At 37.7% G+C, this 20,219-nt stretch overlaps 3 protein-coding genes across 5 annotated transcripts; 1 reads left to right on the plus strand and 2 right to left on the minus strand.

Moving 5' to 3' along the window:
- Nucleotides 1–1,311: 1,311 nt before the first annotated feature.
- On the minus strand, nt 1,312–6,751 carry LOC128179468 (low-density lipoprotein receptor-related protein 5-like). Its single transcript, XM_052846903.1, has 7 exons — nt 6,619–6,751; nt 4,584–4,775; nt 4,069–4,279; nt 3,608–3,855; nt 3,197–3,343; nt 2,318–2,614; nt 1,312–2,205 (listed from the first exon to the last, which is right to left on the minus strand). The coding sequence occupies exons 1-7, from the start codon at nt 6,707–6,709 to the stop codon at nt 2,009–2,011; spliced, it is 1,383 nt and encodes a 460-aa protein (XP_052702863.1). The 5' UTR covers nt 6,710–6,751; the 3' UTR covers nt 1,312–2,008.
- Nucleotides 6,752–10,945: 4,194 nt separating this feature from the next.
- Nucleotides 10,946–12,708, minus strand: LOC128187294 (DAZ-associated protein 2-like). Of its 2 annotated transcripts, none has more exons than XM_052857636.1 (5): nt 12,553–12,708; nt 12,360–12,452; nt 12,106–12,179; nt 11,834–11,980; nt 10,946–11,492 (listed from the first exon to the last, which is right to left on the minus strand). In XM_052857636.1, exons 1-5 carry the CDS (start codon nt 12,557–12,559, stop codon nt 11,361–11,363), a joined length of 453 nt encoding a protein of 150 aa, XP_052713596.1. In that variant the 5' UTR covers nt 12,560–12,708; the 3' UTR covers nt 10,946–11,360. The 2 variants fall into 2 exon arrangements, with proteins under 2 accessions (XP_052713596.1, XP_052713586.1); XM_052857626.1 differs by having other exon boundaries at nt 11,834–11,983; nt 12,553–12,707.
- Nucleotides 12,709–14,714: 2,006 nt separating this feature from the next.
- LOC128156103 (rho-related protein racA-like) lies at nt 14,715–20,200 on the plus strand. Of its 2 annotated transcripts, none has more exons than XM_052818114.1 (10): nt 14,715–14,852; nt 16,003–16,187; nt 16,290–16,464; nt 16,689–16,834; nt 17,082–17,193; nt 17,331–17,509; nt 17,886–18,015; nt 18,174–18,410; nt 18,783–19,117; nt 19,552–20,200. In XM_052818114.1, exons 2-10 carry the CDS (start codon nt 16,005–16,007, stop codon nt 19,753–19,755), a joined length of 1,701 nt encoding a protein of 566 aa, XP_052674074.1. In that variant the 5' UTR covers nt 14,715–14,852; nt 16,003–16,004; the 3' UTR covers nt 19,756–20,200. The 2 variants fall into 2 exon arrangements, with proteins under 2 accessions (XP_052674074.1, XP_052674082.1); XM_052818122.1 differs by lacking the exon at nt 14,715–14,852 and adding an exon at nt 15,769–15,906.
- The last annotated feature ends 19 nt before the right edge of the window (nt 20,201–20,219 follow it).

Here is a 20,219-nt window from a genome sequence, read left to right on the forward strand (position 1 = left end):
TCATAATTATATAATATTTCTCCTAATGAATAACTAACATATTTATAATCATCAAATCTTTCCTTATTACATAACTTTAGATATGAGAGTTTGTCTTTGACTTATAGCATCAACATTTTGTATGGTTTGCATTTAGATTCAGTTTAAATTTCTTGCATTAGATGAGCAATTATATGATCAAATACACCGTGTATAAATGAGCATTTTTCTGATTCACAGACGTTGACTCGGGAGGAGGTGACAGGGGAGCAGGCTTCCTCACCGGCCAGCAACTACTGATCATCATCATCGTCGCTGTCGTCGTTGGCGTCTTCATCCTCATCGTCTGCCTGATCCTCATCATTAAGTGTGCCGTCAGAAATAAACTGACAAAAGATGACTACATGCACGTCAGAGGGAGGGGGAAACCAGCTCACGTCTGAGTGACAGATTACGTCAGGCACCCACCATTGACTGGGTACTCCTCGTCATGGTCAACCCCAGACGGAACAATTCCATACACCTTTACATGTGAGGCAGGAGTAAAAAACAATCCAAGCAGCTCAATTAAAACATGCATCACGCTAAATAACATTTGATACTTCATATCGCAGACATACTGTGCATAACCATTATGATAGATAAACAGTTACATCATTCACAGGACAAAACATTCCACACTGAGAATAATTCATCCATGTACTCAACACATAAGAGTGCCTCTTCCATTTTTTACACGTGCATGTGAAGATATACATGTATGTCGATGTTTGTCTGTCCATCGTATATGCGTCTTCAGTCGTTTTTCTTGTCATCCAATGAAAATGGTATGTGACACGTGGTCACATGATGCGAGTTTGGTACATGTACATGTACTTATCATCGGCTACAATCGGAACCTCCCTGGTCTTTACGTCAAAAACTCATCTAAATTAATATACACGTCTTAAAAAAAAAGATATGGACAAACCTTTATTGAATTCAATTATTACATACATTATATTTTAGATGTAGGACGATGGAGACAGTAAACTATACTACACCAAAAACTTTAATTTTACTGACAAAAACTCTCTATAATGAGTTGTTTATACAGCCAATATATTTTTCAGAACTTTGTCGGAAAGACCGGAGAAGATGCGCTTGTCCCCGACTATTGATTATGTAAACTGTTGTAGCATGTATTTTATTTTATTTATATTGCTTCCTGTCCCTGTGATTTATATGTATCATTTATCATACCCGTGCTCATATACATGTCCCTATGTTTCGTCATAATCCATTGTTGTAAACATATTCTTATACATCGTATACTTGTGCTGGTATTCCCAATCAAATTGGATGATTTTATTTTTAAGTTAATAAATTTACATGGTTTATACAAAAGCATTCGTTTATTCAAATTCTCCATCTTTATAAAACACGTTTACAAATAGTCTCAGTTAGACCAAAAGATATGTATACGACTGTTTCAAGTCGCCCGGGAGTTTTTAAAGGACTCGGTAGGTAGAATGTGCTTTTTTCAATTAACAACCTAAATTGAAAGTACATGTTAATGAAGATTTTGGATCCCAGACGTAATATACTTAAAACATCGCTTAGCCTAACAACTTTACTAAATTAAAAGCAAGTTATTCAGGTAAACAGACGCTGACCATCATGCATATTCATCAAGAAAAAAAATAAATTAAGGATCGGTCAGGCGACCGGAAACACGTATTTTGTCTTGGCCTCGGAGAATATTTTTGTTTTCAATCATGCAATATCATACACAGTCTCAAACTTTTATAATCATTCATACAAGAACATAATATTATGTTCGAACCATAAACATCTACATTGTATTCTCACATTCACAATTTTTTTCATCAAAATCCACAATGCACCTTTTATATATAAAAGCAAAAAAATTGCACGAAACACATCACCGGAAACCCAAGATCAATCGTGTACGTTTAAGTAAATGTCCGAAGGTTTCCGATGACGCACGGACTTTAACGAGCAACACAGAGTCAATGGCATTCAATGATCACGTGATGTATGATGCCGTTGAGTATCGGACAGCTCTGTATCGTCTGTTTGTCTTCCTTTTCCTCGCTCTCCAGTAACCCCAGATACCGAGCAGAATTCCAATGGAAACGATGACCCCTCCTAAAATAATTCCCGTCTTCAATAAAGTCGGAATTGCGTTATAATGCTCTTCTGAGGAGGAAAACACTGACGCACCTAATCACCAAAAAAAGCCAATAAATGAATAAAAGCAAATTGATAATATTGCTTGTTATGGAAGTAACGAGTAAAAAAAATCAGTTTTCTATTATTGAGAGAACGTTCTTACTGTCTGTGGTGAATTTAACTTCCGGTGTGTTGCTACGACTACAGCCATACGTATTACAGGCGCGCAGTCTAAACTGGTACTCCTGGCTGTGTTCCAGCGCTATGATGACGCTCCTGTTACTGTCAGCTTCTATTTTATGCACCTCTACCCAGATTTGGGAGTCAACATCTCTCCGGTCGAGTTCGAAGTATTGAGGTATTTTCCAGCCGTAGCCTGCTTCCCAGGTGAACTTTGCCCTCACGGTACCGTTGACCATGTAGGTGAAGGCCTTGAATTTATAGGCAGGGCGTGGAGGACCTTAACAGGAACGTTCTTGTTAAAACAATGTTTGACAGAAATAAAGCTTTTCCATAGGTATAAAAAATTGGTTACAAAATCATTATACTTTTTGCGAAGGGTTAATGTATGCAAAGAACATTTATGTATTAGTTGGAGACTTCATTGAAGTTATTTGAGCCATCGAAACATATCTAGATAGATGTTAGAGCATTAAAATGTATAACATCCAATTAACCATTTGAACTGAAAAAATCGAAAATAATTAGTAGACTCTTCATGCATAGAGATTGGAACAACTAATAACTTGACGTCATCTTTATAATTGGGGAACTACTTAGACCTAGTTCTCAAAAACATCTGAAGTTCTTTGAGAACACTGAGATTTGAATTGTTAAAAATCCGAATCTTCACATTTTAATACATGTATGTGAAGCATGCGTAGACTATGTTACAATACTGATTATTTATTATAAGTTGAAAGCGTGTTAAATAAAACTACGCCGTAAATGAATCCTTGTGTATACTCTCTTACATGGAGGTACAACTTCTGATTATTGTACGTGATATGTATACTCGTCGACCAATCAGGGCCCGCCTTACATTGAACAACACCAGAGACGACCTTGACACTGATCAAATCCTCCATGTCCTTGATCGGGCTCAAAATGACGGACGCTTCCTCCTGACCGGAAATAGGGATCTTCTCTATGTCCTTGTTCCACCAGTCAATCCAGTAGATGTAGTTACCTAGGCAACAAAACTGCTTATATATATTTTGGTAAAATTAAAGTTTGTCGATTAGGGTTTGCAAAAAAAAATATTTGCACCTTATTGACTTCTTCACAATGTCAGGGGTCCTGAGTCCACTCGTGGCCGTGGGACGTTTGGACTCAGGACCGCTGCATGACATTGTGAGGATGCCTAATTGAAGGAGATGGTTTTACAACTTAAAGTTTTGCCATTCATATTTAAGCTCGGGGTAAAAACGGTTACCTACGGGACGATACAGACCTTCAATGAAGATCCCCGTGATGTGTGGGATACTGGACTTGAGAACTTTCATGGAGGACCCGTCCATCCGGGCGGTGAACAGCTGTTTGGTGTTTTTGTCGTTCCAGTAGAGGGCCTGGGTCTGTACGTCCAGCTCCAGGATAGAGGGGTACTGGTCCTTGAGGTCCAGCAACACACGCCGGCCCTTACCGCTCAGTGAGCAGCTCTCGATCCGCGGCTTGATGCCGGCGTCCAACCAGTACAGAAAGCTTGACGACACAAATCGCAAATAAGTCACAAATAGTAGTCCAACCAGAACAGGAAGCTTAAACTTTAGACTTTTACACAAATATAAAAGGTAAAAACACAAGCGATTTTGATCCCGGCGTCAAACAGTTATTAAAAATATGTATTGAACAACATGGTACAAAAACTTTATACATAACAACTAGATAGACTGTACAACTGTCCCCCGTCCATACCCTGCGTGGGAGTCCACCTCCACGTCTATGGGCGATCCCATGTCGTGCTCCGCTATCACCGTCCTGTTGGACCCGTCCAGGTTGACCCTTTCTATGAGGTCACTGGCGGAGTTTGTCCAATAGATGGCCCGTCGCCGCGCGTCCACAGCGATGCTGACGAAGGCGGCCTTCACGTGCTGGATAAAGATGTCGGACACAATGGTCTTCCGTTCTGAAATTATTCACCAAGGGAGTTATAAGTCATCAGTTTTTATATCAGTGCACATTTTACAGATAATCTGTATCATTTATGATGATATTTCTAAGCGAGTCAGTGTGTAAAAATAGTGTCAAATTATATCTTGTCAAACATTTCTGGCAGATTTTGTGTTTCCGCTTAGTGGAAAATTGAGAAAATTGCGATTGGTTGGAAGTCGACCATCTGATGTACGATGTACATATAATATGTTATCAGTTAAATATATTTCACACAAGTTTTACAATACATGCCGTAAATAAATTGACAAGATACCGACCCTCGGCACAGAGCGTGGCCCGGGAGATGGAGCCACCGTGGTGGACATCTGACCAATAGACCATGTTTTCTACCGGGTCGTAGTCCACGTATTTGGCCTCAGTGATGCCCTCTAGCGGCATCACGTGGTGCTCGCGAGTGTTCTGGTTCACCCAGTGAATGTTGGTCCTGTTGGCAAAAACCATCACCTGCTCTGTAAAGACAAATCCAATAGTTATAATAGCAGACCGTGTCTCTGGATTGCCGGTGTGTTAGCTTGTTAGAGAATACTCATTTGCTATTTTTTTGTCGAGAATATGCAGAACCTTAATGTCGGCTTTGACTCACTGAAAGGATTCGCGCAAAAAAACACTCATTAAGTAAATTATAGGTTTTCTATGATAGTGTGTCTGAGGAAGTTTAATATGAAAAACCTGTAGAGAAAGAGAAACGTTAATTGTATCACTGATACAAATCAAGATAATTCGTCACATTCTTTACTGGGTTACAGAATATAGGTACATGTATTTAATTCACATTACTTGGGTACGAAAACATGGTTCCAAGTCTAAAAAAAAAACAACTTCATGTTGATTGTAAATCGGATTCTTATAAGACGTTTATTTTTTCTAAAAGGCCCGATGCACAATAATTTCAATGAATTTTAGATACACATTATTTATTGATATAGCCAAACTAGGGTGTGGAACAATCAAATTCTGATTTCTGAATCCGCTACGGTTCATTATACTAGTTTTAAATTTCATTGTTATTTGCTAGAATAGTAAAAATTAGGATTAAGGATTAATTTTTGTGATAATTATATCAAAACCAGTGAAAATGTATAATGTTTATAATGGAAAGGAAAAGTACCTCTACATGACTGTATGTTGCTAATAAGATATGTATCTACACCTTAAAATACAGAGTATGTGTATCACTGCAAAGTATTCCCTGTGTTAACCTTAACACGCGTACGTTTCTGTGTTGGAAAACAGTACTAACTTATTTGGTGTTGAATTTATATGAATACTAAACAAATCTAGTCCTACATTTAAAGTCTGATATTTCATATCCTTGTACCGAGAAACGAAGGTTATTCATGGGGTCTATTCTCTCTCCGCTGTGCAATTCATGGTCAACTCCCAAGGTCGTTCAATGACAAACCGAATAATGGAAACTTTCAAAGAAAATAAGTCAGAGCTATTAAAGGAGAAATCCGTGACGTGGACAGAATTATATATTTTTATAAATAAGAGCCAGTCATCAAACAAATGATACTGACGACGATGATCGTGATGACGATGAGGATGCAAAGTCGGAGGGCATGATGATAAAAGTCATTTTAACAATTATTCCCGATAATGAAAATATTTTTCATGACTTATATCGATGAATTGTCTATTTATTTCTTGGAATTTTGATAAACCTTCAAGGTAAAAACTAAATGACGTAACGTAGTCAATGGGGGAAGGGGCTTTTAAGACATCGGTCCTATTCTTATATTTAAGGAACTAAAACTTCAAGCCAACGCTTCTTCTGTCACAATTTTAGAAAAGTATTAATTGGAAAAATTGTATTTGCATGTGATGAAAATATTCTTTTACCCCCCCCCCCCCCCCCCCACCTTCCTACCCCAACAGTTTTAAAATTGTAACGTTTGAACGAGTTATCAGACATTTTTCTAATATCCTACTTTCTTCCTTTGAATTAGTTTTTTATTTTTAATTCTACTTCTCAAAATTTTTGGGTACAATGTAAATGCCAGTTGAGGTGCCATACCCCACCCACCACTAAATATACGCACACACATTAAAACAGACTACATGTCTGCACATTGACTTATTTTATGAGTTAGAAGTACTCAACATGTTGACTTAACGTAGATATTTTATAGATGTCCTCTATACGTAAAATGTTGACTGATATCAGGCAAACTTTGTTATTATAAAAAATTAGCATACCCCTACACTTGACGTCTGCTGGTGATATGGCAAAAATTGATCTTTTTAAAGGGATTTACTGAAGTTGATCAATAAACTAAAAGAATGGCTTACCTTCGTCGTCGGAGTAGACGGAGTTCTTCAGACAAACAGACAGACAGACGGCGATAATCCACAGCCGGGATAGGTTCCTTAGCGCTCCCATTATCACTGACAGTACATCGCGATGAGGCAGTCAAAAACTGAGAGCATTACTGAAACGTAAAAACCACTGACCCGTAAAAGAGGTCTTTTTGTGTTAAAGTCTATAGAATTTTTATATACAAATGAACGTATGTATTTTAACAGAGAAGGTAACTTGAAAATCGTAAGGGTGCTATTATATTATTTTAGATTTTAGAATATATTTTACCTGTACATATTTTTGTCGAGAGCAAATACACATTTTAAGAACGAACAACCTTAATGAGTTTATTATGCTGTAAACATCATTAATAAGATGGCGGTCCGTGGGAGGACGAGATGTTCACTTAAGTCTAGATCTGTTCTAAGACAGAGGACTGTCTCTGATCCCGTCGTGTATTTAGCCATGGCTTCTTGCTGAACGCTGTACTGACTGACTGAATTTTGAATTGCGTGATTTTATTACAAGACGATGCTTTCGAGTTTCGGCTATGACGATTTAAGTGGTAAATTACATATGCATATGTAAAGTATAAAATTGAATTACCATGTTAGTTAATTTGTCCTGAATTGTCTTTTCATCATACTTGTTACATTATTTTTTGATTGTTAGTTGAAAGGACTGTGTCAAAAATCAAATCAAAATGGCCTATTTTCAGGTACAAAGGAACTTTCTAGAAAGTGGGACAGAGGAGGATTTTATCTTCTAATTAACTAGTGAAGTATTCATCGTCATAGTGATACAATCAATCTTATTGTTTCAAAAATATATAACATTAAAAAAGTTTAAGCACTTTACTCAAGCGTTTTTATGGTTTGTTAATTCTATATTTTATGTAGATTGGAAATATTCTTGTATATAACTTTAGAAACTATAGAAAATTAAAGAAACAAGAGGCCCATGGGCCACATCGCTCACCTGAGGAACAATAGGTATGATAAAATCAGCTTAATGGAGTCATAATACAAACTATCTGGACAATGTATAATAATACATGTAGATCCTGTATAATTAAAAACCCTTTTTTTCCTTTGAATATTCTTATGTTTATAATCATTAGTCCCTTTTCTAACAGGATGATTTTATAGTCATATCATATGTTGAGTATTGCAGTTCTCAAAAAGATCCTTAACAATATAATTTATATAAGGGATATAAACGTACATCAAACTCTGAACCTTCTCGGGAGGCCAATAGTCCTTGGGCCAAAGTCTTAACAATTATGAAGAATCATCTGGCTGATTAGTTTCTGAGAAGATTTTTTTAAAGATTTACCCTATATATTCCTTTGTTAAACTTTGACCCTCCCATTGTGGCCCCACCCTACCCCTGGGGATCATGATTTTCACAACTTTGAATCTACACTACCTGAGGATGCTTTCACACAAGTGTCCGCTTTCCTGGCTGATTAGTTTCTGAGAAGAAGATTTTTTGAGATTAACTCTGTGTATTCCTATGTAAAACATCGACCTCCCATTGTGGCCCCACCCTACCTCCGGGGGTCATGATTTTCACAAATTTGAATTTACACTACCTGAGGATGCTTCCACACAAGTTTCAGCTTTCCTTGCCGATTAGTTTCTGAGAAGCAGATTTTTAAAGATTTACTCTATATATTCCTATGTAAAACTTCGACCCCCCCCCCCATTGTGGCCCCATTCTACCCCAAGGGGTTATTATTTTAACAACTTTGAATCAACACTGCCTGAGGATGCTTCCGAACAAGTTTCAGCATTGCCGGCTGATTAGTTTCTGAGAAGAAGTTTTTTAAAGATGTTAAACTTCGATCCCCCATTGTGGCCCCACCCTACCCCCGGGGGTCATGATTTTCACAACTTTAAATTTACACTACCTGAGAATGCATCCACACAAGTGTCAGCTTTCCTGGCTGATTAGTTTCTGAGAAGCAGATTTTTAAAGATTTACTCTATATATTCCTATGTAAAACTTCGACCCACCATTGTGGCCCCACCGTACCCCTGGGGTAATAATTATCACAACTTTGAATCTACACTACCTGACGATCCTTCCACACAAGTGTCAGCTTTCCTGGCCGATTAGTTTCTAAGAAGAAGATTTTTTAAGATTTACTTTATATATTCATGTTAAACTTCGACCCCCATTGTGGCCCGACCCTACCCCCGGGGGTCATAATATTCACAACTTTGAATCTAGTCTACCTGAGGATGCTTCCACACAAGTGTCAGCTTTCCTTGCCGATTAGTTTCTGAGAAGAAGATTTTTAAAGATTTACTCTATATATTCCTATGTAAAACTTCGATCCTTCATTGTGGCCTCATCCTACCTCCGGGGGTCATAAATTTCACAAATTTGTATCTACATTACCTGATGATGCTTTCACACAAGTTTCAGCTTTCCTGGCTGATTAGATTCTGAGAAGATTTTTAAAAATTTACTCTATATATTCCTATGTTAAACTTCGACCCCCCATTGTGGCCCACCCTCAGGTGAGCTAAAAAGGTGTTAAGTTTACAATACAATAAGTTGTTAAAGTTGGTTTCTGGAAGAACAGACTTTGAAATTTTTCTTAATAAATATTGACATTTTTTTTACTTTTTTAATCTTTAGTTTTTAAGATCTGTGTACAAACATAGAATTGTGAGCAAATCTATGTATCTTGCTTATAATTCGAAGTTTAACACTCAAATATGGTTAGTAAATAGAAATTGTAAACAATTAAACACAAGAAACATGCACTACATGTATAACAAATAAAGAACACAATTTATTTTTTCGAAATGAATCATATATATGATACATGTATATACCTACATATTTCTGTCAGCGATATCAAACTCTATTTAAACTGAATAAACTCGAGAAAATGCCGAGCATCTCAACAAAACCTATTGCATTAATTTAATCTTCCATTACGCAAAAGATAATGCCGAATTACCGATAGAATGAATTGTATTTCAGTACCCCTACATCAGATTTTGCTTAATTTGCGCAGGAAAACAGTTAACTGTTTGCTTTACCGAAGTCTCTGTTTGATTTGATACGTAAAAATCACGAAATACAGACGATAGTTTCCAGGTTACAAAGCATAAATAATGAAAACGAAATGAAAATCAGAACAAGCTAACACCAACGTCATGTGTGAAAACTGTCAACGCATTGAAATATTTAGCCTCAATTTACTTCACAAAATCGGCACTAATATATTTTGCATGTTTCAAAATTTCCCTTCATACGCGAACTGTTGCACAACAAGCAATTTCATCATAGTCCGATCGACCCTTTTTCGTATAATGTCATGGCTGCTTGAAACAAAGAACCTCGTTTTAGAAGTATGGAATAATTTTACCGCATGCCGAACCCGAAGCTATTAAACTGATTGAAACACGCCTTTCCTTTATTATTATTTTCGTAATAACTCAAATTTGAAACAGAATTACACCTTAATTTTTGCAATTTATATTTTCCTTCCCATAAGGATAATTTATGCTAAACTGCGTTGAATTTGCATCGGTAGTTCCTGAGAAGAAGATTTTTAAAAATGCACCCCCCTTTTTCTACAGTTTCAAGGTTTTCTCCGCTTTGAATGCAGATCGGACTTTTATTTCTGCAATTTATATTCGCCCTCCCATAAGGATGCTTTGTGCCAAATTTGGTTGAAATTGGATAAGCGGTTTTAGAGAAGAAGTTCAAAATGTAAAAAGTTTACAGACGGACAGACGGACGGACGGACGGACAGACGGACAGACGGACGGACAGACGGACGACGGACAAAATGTGATCAGAATAGCTCACTTGAGCTTTCAGCTCAGGTGAGCTAAAAAATACACATATGACCAATATGGTTCATAGGGGAGTTTTATAATTACATATTTTTCAAGGCTAAGTTAGTTAACTCAACCAATATAATTAACTCAAAATATGATCAAAATAGGCAAACCATGATAAAATTAATATGCAAAACCTGAGAACCATTTGCAAAGATACATGTAGTCTTTTTGGTAAAGGACATCAGGCTTTTTTATTTAATTTACTTTTTCTGATGAAAAAATATGGAAAGTTTTATCTTTTGGGAAAGTTAGTTGCAGTCTTGAGGGTTTTAAAAAATATTTTGCTTAGATTCCAACTGCCAAATTTCTGAATCTCTGTTGGCTTTTAAAAATAAATCATTATTATGAAAGGTTTCCATTCATGAAAACAATAAAAATTTATATTTACTGAGTATTTGCACATATAAATCACTAAAATCAGTTACATTAACTTAAATGAAAAAAAAAGTTAGTTCTTGATAACATTTTATTCAGAAGTAAAAAACAACTATATAAAATGAAACTATATATACATATATTACATATCAACATCATTTAATATAAAATTATACGTATGTAAAAAAAAATTCAACATGTTAAAAAGATAACAAAATTGATCGATAATTTAGAAACAATTTTCCAAAAGAAAAAAAATTATGTCATTTTAATGATGATGAAGAAACTTCAAAAGAGAGCATGAACAAGAATAAAGTGTAAAGTGCCCAATTACAAACAACAATCACCAGACCTTATAACACAAGTCTCTATAAGAGGCTAGGAGGGCTGAAAGACAATCTAAGAAATAAATTCTCCAGTGTGAGATAGGCATCCCAAACTTCTCTATATCTACATCCGTCCGATTGTTTGATTGTCTGTTGGTGGCTCTATAGTCCTCCCCATGTGTACCCGCCCCCGCTTCCTGAGAACCACCCAGCCTTCTGCTGGGTGGCCACAACTGGACGTCCCTGCATCACCGCCTGCTGAGCAGCTGTTGGCATGTACCCTGGGGGTGGAGGCTGAAATACAACAACGATGGTTCTATCTGATTTTTTTTGGTCTTTGTAAATCATCAAAAGTCAATATTAACATTTATCAAAAACACTTAATTATTTCATTTATTTTCATCACTGATTGAGCATTCTGATCATTTCTACAATGAAGTTCTTAAAATAACATCTTATTCATAAAAGACAGTTTTCACTTTAGATACAGTACATGTTTTTTGTTACATGACAAGTACATATCTAACTTTAAAGTAAATCTATGATAGATTACTCTTTGTATATACTTGCTACATTTTTAGTAGTATAATAGCTTGCCACTGACATCTCTGACGAGTGGAGTTAATGAAACTTACCGGAATTCTTGGTTGCGAGATGCCATCAAATCTTGCTGCAGAGTCGAATGAAGCTGTAGCAAGTCCTCCACTAGCCATCATCGGACCTTGAGTGTACATCTGTACGTTCTGAACCTGGGTCGGGTACGCCTGGTAGTTTGGCATGGGCTGCTAAAATCATTACATAATTGTTTTAAGTTATACTAACTTGAAAAGAAAGTTTAACCATCTGTGAAACTTATATAGAAGAAGGGACTTCTTTATCTTTAAGTGAGATTTTGTTCTCAGTTTACCTGCTGAGGTGGGGCCTGGTAGCTGTAAGGGGGAGGGGGGTCACTAGGAGCTCCATACATTGGTGGGGCTGTAGCTGTAACATTAATGTTGAATAACTCATAACATTGATCACTACACTACAGTTTCATCTTATTTCACAAGGTACAAATTTGGAACCATAACAAATGGAATACACATATATAATGGTCAGCTAGCGATATGTGTGATATTCATAACCAGATTTCAATGTTAAGTTCTTTAAAGTTATACTTACGTTGCCATGGCTGGGCCTGAGACTGGGGATAGGCGAACTGTGCGGTTGTTTGCTGTACTGGGTATGGGGGGTTTTGAGTTGGGTAAGGTTTACCTAAACGTAAATAAATACATTGTATATCACACTACAGATCCTGGTGAACAAATGGCGTTTGTTAGTTCATTCTTATCTTGATATGATGTTCATCACTTACCTGACATCCTTGAATCTAACGAAATGTTACAAGCTCGTCGATATAAATATCACTGTTTACAAAGAAGATCTGTCAGACCTTGCGAAATATACCGAAATGTTTACTTTCGGACAAAACCGGAAAATATCACATAAGATTATATTCAAATGTAGATTTCTACCAAACAAGATTTAAAAAATAATACGTTTTGATAATAAAAGATAATAATAATGAAAATAAATTTTTGTTTTTTTTATTTAACTCCAGTTTAACAAATTTTAAATTTTATTTCGGATATACCATCTACCCCGGTTAAAAATCGGGACGCGCGCATGTGATTGGAATCCGTGTCATGTGACAATGACCCTCGCCGATGACGAACTAACATTTAACAGATTTATAGGACTAAAGATTGGTTACAAAATCGCAATTTCTTAAGTCATATGACTATACTATTGTGTTCGAAATTCAATTGCTGTTGAAAAAATGCTTTACAAGAAAAATGAATAATAAATCTGCATCGATATCAAGTCTTGGAACATGTATGGTCACATCAGACCACCTTTGAATTCCATGAAATATATTTGTTTTTTTATGAAATATTTAAGGGAAAAAAAGTAAGAATTATCATAAGTGTGCTTTTGTTAGTGTATTCTATCCCATACAATAGTTAAAAATTACTAACTTACTACATGTGTCAGGCACGTAGCATCGTTTTTGAAAGTGGGGGGGGGGGGCAGACTCATCCAATCAATCTTGGCCAAAAAAAAAGAAAAAAAATCCCAAAATCTTCAAAATCCTAATCCGTGGTGGGGGGGGGGGTACGATAAACTTTACTTCCAACAAAACTCTTACCTACCAAAAATTTTTTTCCCCAAAAATCATGAAATTCCTAATCCGTGGGGGGGGGGGGGGGGGGGGGTGTTACTTCAATTCGACTCCTCATTTCGTTTTTTTTCATATCTATTTTTTACATACTTCAAAAAAAGTGGGGGGGGGGGCCAACTCCATGTTAATTCACTTTTTTATATGTAAATTTTAAAAAATTTGTTGCTGCGAGAAAAAGTGGGGGGGCCAGGCCCCCCCACCTGATGCTACGTGCCTGTGTGTAACTCACCTGGAATGCACTCATGAATAGTACATGTACACGCACCGATTTGAATGAAATGCTGCTATAAATTTATTTCAGTGAAAGCAAAATTTTTTAAAAAATTTTTCTTATTAGGCTATTTGAAATTAAAAGCAAGCGAAAGTTTTGGTTAAACTTGTAATTAATACATTTCTGAAATCAAGTCAATTATTGTTAAAGTATCAGTTGGGAAAAACACACTAAATGGTTCTACGTTACTCTTGGTTAATTTGTCTTATTCCCTCGTAACATATAAAGGTTGTTAATTATGTGTCGTCAGAGACAAAGTAAAATATTCAGAAAAAACTACCGAATTTATGAATTACACAGTGTCCGTAAAGGAGGCCACATTATATACAGTCTGTATATTACTACATGTACTTACAACGTACTCTGTTTCTGATATCACTGCAACATTTCAATACATGTAGTTAAAAAAAAAAATTTCATTGTGTTTTTTAAGTGTCATATAAGATACCTTCGGGCTTTATTGGATTTGACCACGCCCGACCGAAATTATCACCTCCTAATACTCAAAGAATGATTCCTATTCCTTATATAAGAACGGTTAGAATTAAGCAAGAGGCCATACGGGGTGTAGTTTTAGAGTCCTGACGGGGAATTCGGGGTTGGATTACTCAGTTAATACAGAAAAGTTTTACTGCCACCCAAATTATCCAACTCTTTACCATTTTGATTCATGGTATGCATGTAAGGAATATAAAGGAATAAAACTGCAAAATTTATTACCACAATATCTTGATTTACGAGAAAGTTGATATTTAACTTTATTGATGTTGATTAGGTTAGATTATAAGGCTGCCTTTCAGTACAGCGCACTGACAGACAGACAGACAGTTAGGTACAAAGTCTCTCGTTTGCTGTAAGCCTGGAAGTATGTGAAGCTAGTATATATTTTTACGTGTCCCTGTTTAGATTTTCTCGAGCATTCAGTTCATCACACTGAATTCCCATTGGTCCCTGGATGAAATCACCGACCAGCCATGACGGACAGGAGAGATGAGAGGAGTAGAACCGGAGCGGAACAGCGAGAGTCGGACAGACCCTAGATACCGACCCGCGGACGGCCCTCAGTGACTTACCCCTGACGTAGCGGAGGTTTTGGCGCCTTTTTGAGAAATTTCTCTCTGTTATCGTCTGACCTAGATTTAGAGGAGACACATGTTGACATGTAAGTAATTCGTCACAGCTACTCTAATTAATTCATTGATAAGTAATGGAAAACTCTAGATTTGTCTTGTGTAGAGATGAAGTTGATGGTGTTCTAGAATCGTCCCGATATGCACGTGTATGCATTCAGGGTCACGCCCATTCAGGTGTAAATCACAACACGTCCTCTAAGTTATCGTTTACCTGTGCTCGTGGGATCTCATCCAGGTCACATCAGTAGAGGGGCTAGTTCAGCATGGATGTTACCGAACAGGTAGACCTCATCCTATACACGTTACCGTGACAGAACAGGTACCCTCATATGTAAAGGGGGTGACAGAATCTATAGAGGGGACCATTAATCAATGAATCCAGGTTAATGAATGATATAAAGAAAGACAACTCGCATTTCTCACACCATTCGTAATGAGTATTCATATTTCTAATAATGTGGCGATAAAGGCCAGCCAGGGGCGAAATTTGGCCGACTGAACTTACATATATATACAGGTATTGTAAACAGAATTGGTCATCGACGCGCTCAGGGACAATAGAAAAACCGCGACGCATTAAATCAGCTGGGGATAATATTGTATTCAGAACAGAGAGTGCATCGTTATAAAATAAGGGCAGAGAGATTTCCCTCCTCTAAGCCCAGCTGTAGATGGCCCACTTTTAATAACCGCACAGGAAGCTTATAAATTGACCCCCCACCACCAATATTTACACACAAAGAATTATATCTCTACCGTTACGCAATAAAGGGGATTATAATTACAGAGATCAGCCGAGGCCAGCCCGGTATATTCAGTGTTTGTTAACGTTGTTGTTCCAGTCAACAATGGAATACCGAGTCAGTTAACCAATAGGAAAGCGCTTCAATTCTCACGACTATTGAACGCAATTAATAAGATTTTCATAGCACTTTATAATCGATAGCAATACAAAGGCGCTCTGACCAGGACAGTATTGAGGTGAGATGACAATGGATTAGGTCCGAGACGCTTCCCGTTTATGCATATAGATGTTCCCTACACAAAGAGCGCGCACCTGCAAGCTGCACTGATTTTCCCGCGGTATAGTACTTTTGTGGTACTGTTTATAGTTATACGTAGAAAGCTCTAGGGTCAGGCTTATCGCCGATTTATCAGCTTTATGCGCATTAATTTTAGGAATGGAAAACTGCCTGAAGGTTGTGGTGCTGGGTGGGGACACGGCTGGAAAGACCAGCCTCATCCTTGTCAAGACTAAGCACAAGTTCCCGTACCGGAGAGTCCACCGACTGGCGGATCCAACGATAGTCAGGACCCGGATTGATGGGAAGACTTACACGTTCTCTGTGTGGGACACGAAAAAGGTACAAGAGAGAGAGAAAGAGATGCTTTTTTTTATTTTACAGATCGAGCTAACTCACACAATGTTTTCTATGTTATAGATCACTATGTTTTTTATGTTACAGATAGAGCTATGTGAACAGCTTCACTCCCCCGGCCCCGGACACACCACCGACGTGTTCATGCTGTGTTTCGCGGTGGACGATCGGCCGGCATTCCAAGCTCTCACCCACAAATGGCTGCCGCAGCTCAAAACCAGGTTCCCGTTTGTTCCCGTGGTTCTAGTTGCTTGTAAAGTCGGTAAGTTCCATCAAATTGTTCCCGTGGGTCTATTGCATGTCTTGTAATGCCGTCAAGTTTCACTAAATTATGTGACTAAGTATTGTCTTATGTAATGCCGTTTGTGACAATTAAATATCCTGACTTTTATCACGTAAGACACATTCTTCTTTATTTAAAGTGATGCGTCAAATTCAAGGACCCTTATCTTTGACTTGCTTTTCAAAGTCCTTATAATTCTGTAGATCTGCGGTCCTACCCTTCTGCATCATCAACAACAAATCACGTGACTTATGAAGAAGGCAACGCGGTTGCGGAGCAACATGGTTCAATCTACTGCGAAACAAGTGCTCTCCACGCAGAGGGGGTCACAGAATGCTTTAACCTTTCAGTAAGTACAAGAGTTTTTTGGTTTTTTTTACAGGTGTTGGGGTAAATGCTCGTTCATATATTTTTCTACTGGGAAGTGGGTTTGGCCAGATGAAATTTTCAAAAGTAGCTCATTCGTATTATACATACATGTGTATCCAAATATTGTTGTGATGTTATCGTTTATTTAAAGCAATTATAAAAATAAACGTTTCTTAAATTCCTAAGAGAAATCTTAGCCTGAAGGTAAAAATGGCTGTTATTTACAGGTGAGATATGCCGACCTGAACCTGGACAAAAGAGACAGCCCCGGGGCACTGTGTTCCTGTATCCCCAGCAGGTCCCGGTCCTACCTACACGTACACATGGTCCGGCCCCCAGGTACACGTGCACTCTTGTATGAGGCTTCCAGTCTGTTCATCATGCTATCAATTAAATGCCATATATAATTCACATAAATGGTTACGGAAACAAAATGTGTTCTAAAACTTGTACATGTATGTTGGATTTTTCTTTAGATATTCCTCCGGAGTTTGAGATTTTGTCCTCAACGTTTGCCAATGATTGGCTCGAGACCCTCAAAGACAACAAGCATTGTGACGTCACGTGTCTTCTTCAAGGTCAGGAATTTGATGCAAATCAGGTCATTCTCTGTTCAGCATCTGGGTTCTTCTGTCGACTGTTTCAGACAGGAAAGGTAAGCAATTCAATCGTTCAGTTTCTTAACAATGCATTTGCTTTAACTCTAAACCACAGTTTAATTTCATGGCTAAGCAAGTCGTGAGGTGAATCCAGTGTTTAATTTCATGGCTAAGCAAGTCGTGAGGTGAATCCAGTGTTTAATTTTATGGCTAAGCAAGTCGTGAGGTGAATCCAGTGTTTAATTTCATGGCTAAGCAAGTCGTGAGGTAGATCCAGTGTTTAATTTCTAGACCATCTAGCCTCCTTAACATTAAATTCTATGGAAAAATGACCCAAAAACAAGATTTTTTAAGAGTGTTTAGAGGACTGCTTCTACTGAACATATATCAGAGTATTTCCATGTACATGTAATTTAACGTCTGTGTTTTAAGGTTTTCACAAGCATCCCCACCCCTGTTGCCTCCTTTACCCGGGACGTGGTCTCCAGACACTCTACAATCCAGATCGATAGCTCCATATCACTGGAAGTCTTCAAACTAGTCCTGGAATTCCTCTATACCGGTAACACAAAGACGCACACATTATTTAACAAGCCATGGGTGGTTTGTGGTGTGGAGTATGGGACAGAAAGCATTGGCTTGCGATGATGCATCTACCTTTGATCTTGTACAATATCATTTTTTCCTTTCATGTAATGTGTACATGTGTAAATATTTCAGGCTCTGTGTCCGAGCTGGGTAATAATGATGACAAACGTGACATAGCAATGGACCTCATCAATGTCGCTAGGATGTTTGAATTAATAGAATTAAAGACTATTTGCGAAAACGTTTTGAACGAGAGGGAGTACCTGAATCCTAGTTTAGGCAGCGCGGTGTGCGACCGGACAGGGGAACGTCTCAAAGACCTCTTTCTGAATTGTGTGGATACCAGTGACGTAGTCTTTATAGTAAAGGGTAGGTGTACTTAACTGTCATGGAATGTTAATCTAAAAGATTTTATCCAAGTTTGAAAAAAACATAATCTGTGTTCTTTCTAATAGCTTTTCAAAAATAAAAAAAAAACACCTGGATTTGATATTAATTTTTTTTAAATTGTCGCAGACGTCCTCATTAGTTGTGTCTGAATCTACTGGGCCATGATTTAAGTTTGGATTTAAGTTTCTACAGCGACAAATTTTTAACGTAATTAACTCTGGGGGAACTACCAAAAAGCATAATTTTCATGGCCGTAAACTTGAAATGCTTTGCTAGAGACTGCTGATCATGCATTACATTCAATTGCATTTAAAAGAGAATGTCTCTTTAAAAACATTTTCTGATTCACAGGTAAAAGACTCTACGCCAACAAGGTGGTGCTGTCTACAAGATGTGACGTCATGACAAGGATGTTTTCAGGGAACTTTAAAGAGTCGAAATCCGAACTAACAGAAATAGAAATCCCGAATTTTACAACAGAGAGCTTTCTGCTGTTTCTGGAATATTTATACTCTGATCACGTGAACTTTGAGAACGCGGACGTGTTCGAAATTCTGAAAATAGCGGACATGTACTGCCAGACCCGGCTGTTGACGATGTGCGAGTACTGTGTCTCTCGGAAGGCGCAGTCCTGGACCCTCAGGAAACGCGCCGACCTTGTGTTCCAGGTCCTGCTTTGTGTTCAGGTAGGTCAAGGTCACAGGTCAAGGACGGTCAATTACAAGTTGGTTTCTAATCAGGTAAAATTACTTCGTGGCGAACCACGGCAAGCATGTACAATCCTCTACCATCAGGCCGGGTAACAGATAGATAATCAGACTCCAGACCATTGGTTGAGACATGATTAGGTTATTTATTTTCTCAAAGAGCTCATGCACACTGACACCTAGACAATATCTCTCAAGATTAAATAAAGATTAGGTTTTATCATAACGACTCTCTAGGATAGACTTGTTGCTTCTTATGTGATCCATAATTTTGATTTGTTTGAAAATGTACTAGTATTAGATATGTAAATAGACTACAAGCCTGATATGTTCATCCTACATCTATAGAAGATTGAGAATTAAAAATGTGATTTTTATTCATTTTTATATACAATGTCTTTTATTTATTTCAGCCATTCAACACGGTGAATTTGATTAACTGGTGCCTGTTTGAGTTGTCCAAACACACGGACAAAGTGAGAGCACACAAAGACTATGGTAAACTGAGCGAGGAGAACCGTAGAGCGGTGGAGGCCCGGGGGCCGCTCCAGGGGGGCAGGGACAAGCGCCCAACCCACGAAAACCACTCCTACAGAAAGAACTGCGTGATCCTCTAAAAACCAAAGCGTCATACTAAGTATGAATACATTTGGATCTTTAAAAAAGTCTCGTTTGTTAAATTCAAACATATTTGTGATGTTTATGACGAAATATAAGTGAATAGCAAAGACATGGTTGCATGACGTGTGAAAAATGTGCCACATTCTCACTTAAAGAACCCACCAATATCAATGTAATGCGTCACACATGCCATAAATGGACACTTAAAACGCAATGCATCTGGGCGTCACCCGTAACTTACTTCGAGGCTTAACGCATTGCGTCACTCGCATAATGTGACTTCCTTTTACGAGGAAATAAAATTCCTGTCTTTTCTGAATCATTTAATCCGGTTATAAACTCATGGGATCCCGCATGTTTTACTTAATATACTGTTTTATTTATGCTGGTATCACGTGGTAGCGGATGTCTCCAGAATGTTCATTCAGGAATCTCCTTTGAAGGCAGCCTATTCCAGGAA

This window comes from Crassostrea angulata, chromosome 1 (genome assembly GCF_025612915.1).
Source record: "Crassostrea angulata isolate pt1a10 chromosome 1, ASM2561291v2, whole genome shotgun sequence".
Taxonomy (NCBI): domain Eukaryota; kingdom Metazoa; phylum Mollusca; class Bivalvia; order Ostreida; family Ostreidae; genus Magallana; species Magallana angulata.

Excerpts from the sequence above, each read along its gene's own strand:
- LOC128156103 (XM_052818114.1), top strand. The coding sequence starts at position 16,005 with ATGGAAAACTGCCTGAAGGTTGTGGTGCTGGGTGGGGACACGGCTGGA. Across the intron at positions 17,194-17,330 it reads ACACATGGTCCGGCCCCCAG|ATATTCCTCCGGAGTTTGAG; the intron begins GTACACGTGCAC and ends ATTTTTCTTTAG. Across the intron at positions 19,118-19,551 it reads AGGTCCTGCTTTGTGTTCAG|CCATTCAACACGGTGAATTT; the intron begins GTAGGTCAAGGT and ends TATTTATTTCAG.
- LOC128179468 (XM_052846903.1), bottom strand. The coding sequence starts at position 6,709 with ATGGGAGCGCTAAGGAACCTATCCCGGCTGTGGATTATCGCCGTCTGT. Across the intron at positions 4,776-6,618 it reads CGTCTACTCCGACGACGAAG|AGCAGGTGATGGTTTTTGCC; the intron begins GTAAGCCATTCT and ends TTGTCTTTACAG. Across the intron at positions 3,344-3,607 it reads CACGGGGATCTTCATTGAAG|GTAACTACATCTACTGGATT; the intron begins GTCTGTATCGTC and ends TTTGTTGCCTAG.
- LOC128187294 (XM_052857626.1), bottom strand. Across the intron at positions 12,180-12,359 it reads TCAGGCCCAGCCATGGCAAC|CTACAGCCCCACCAATGTAT; the intron begins GTAAGTATAACT and ends TTAATGTTACAG. Across the intron at positions 11,984-12,105 it reads ACCAGGCCCCACCTCAGCAG|CAGCCCATGCCAAACTACCA; the intron begins GTAAACTGAGAA and ends TAATGATTTTAG.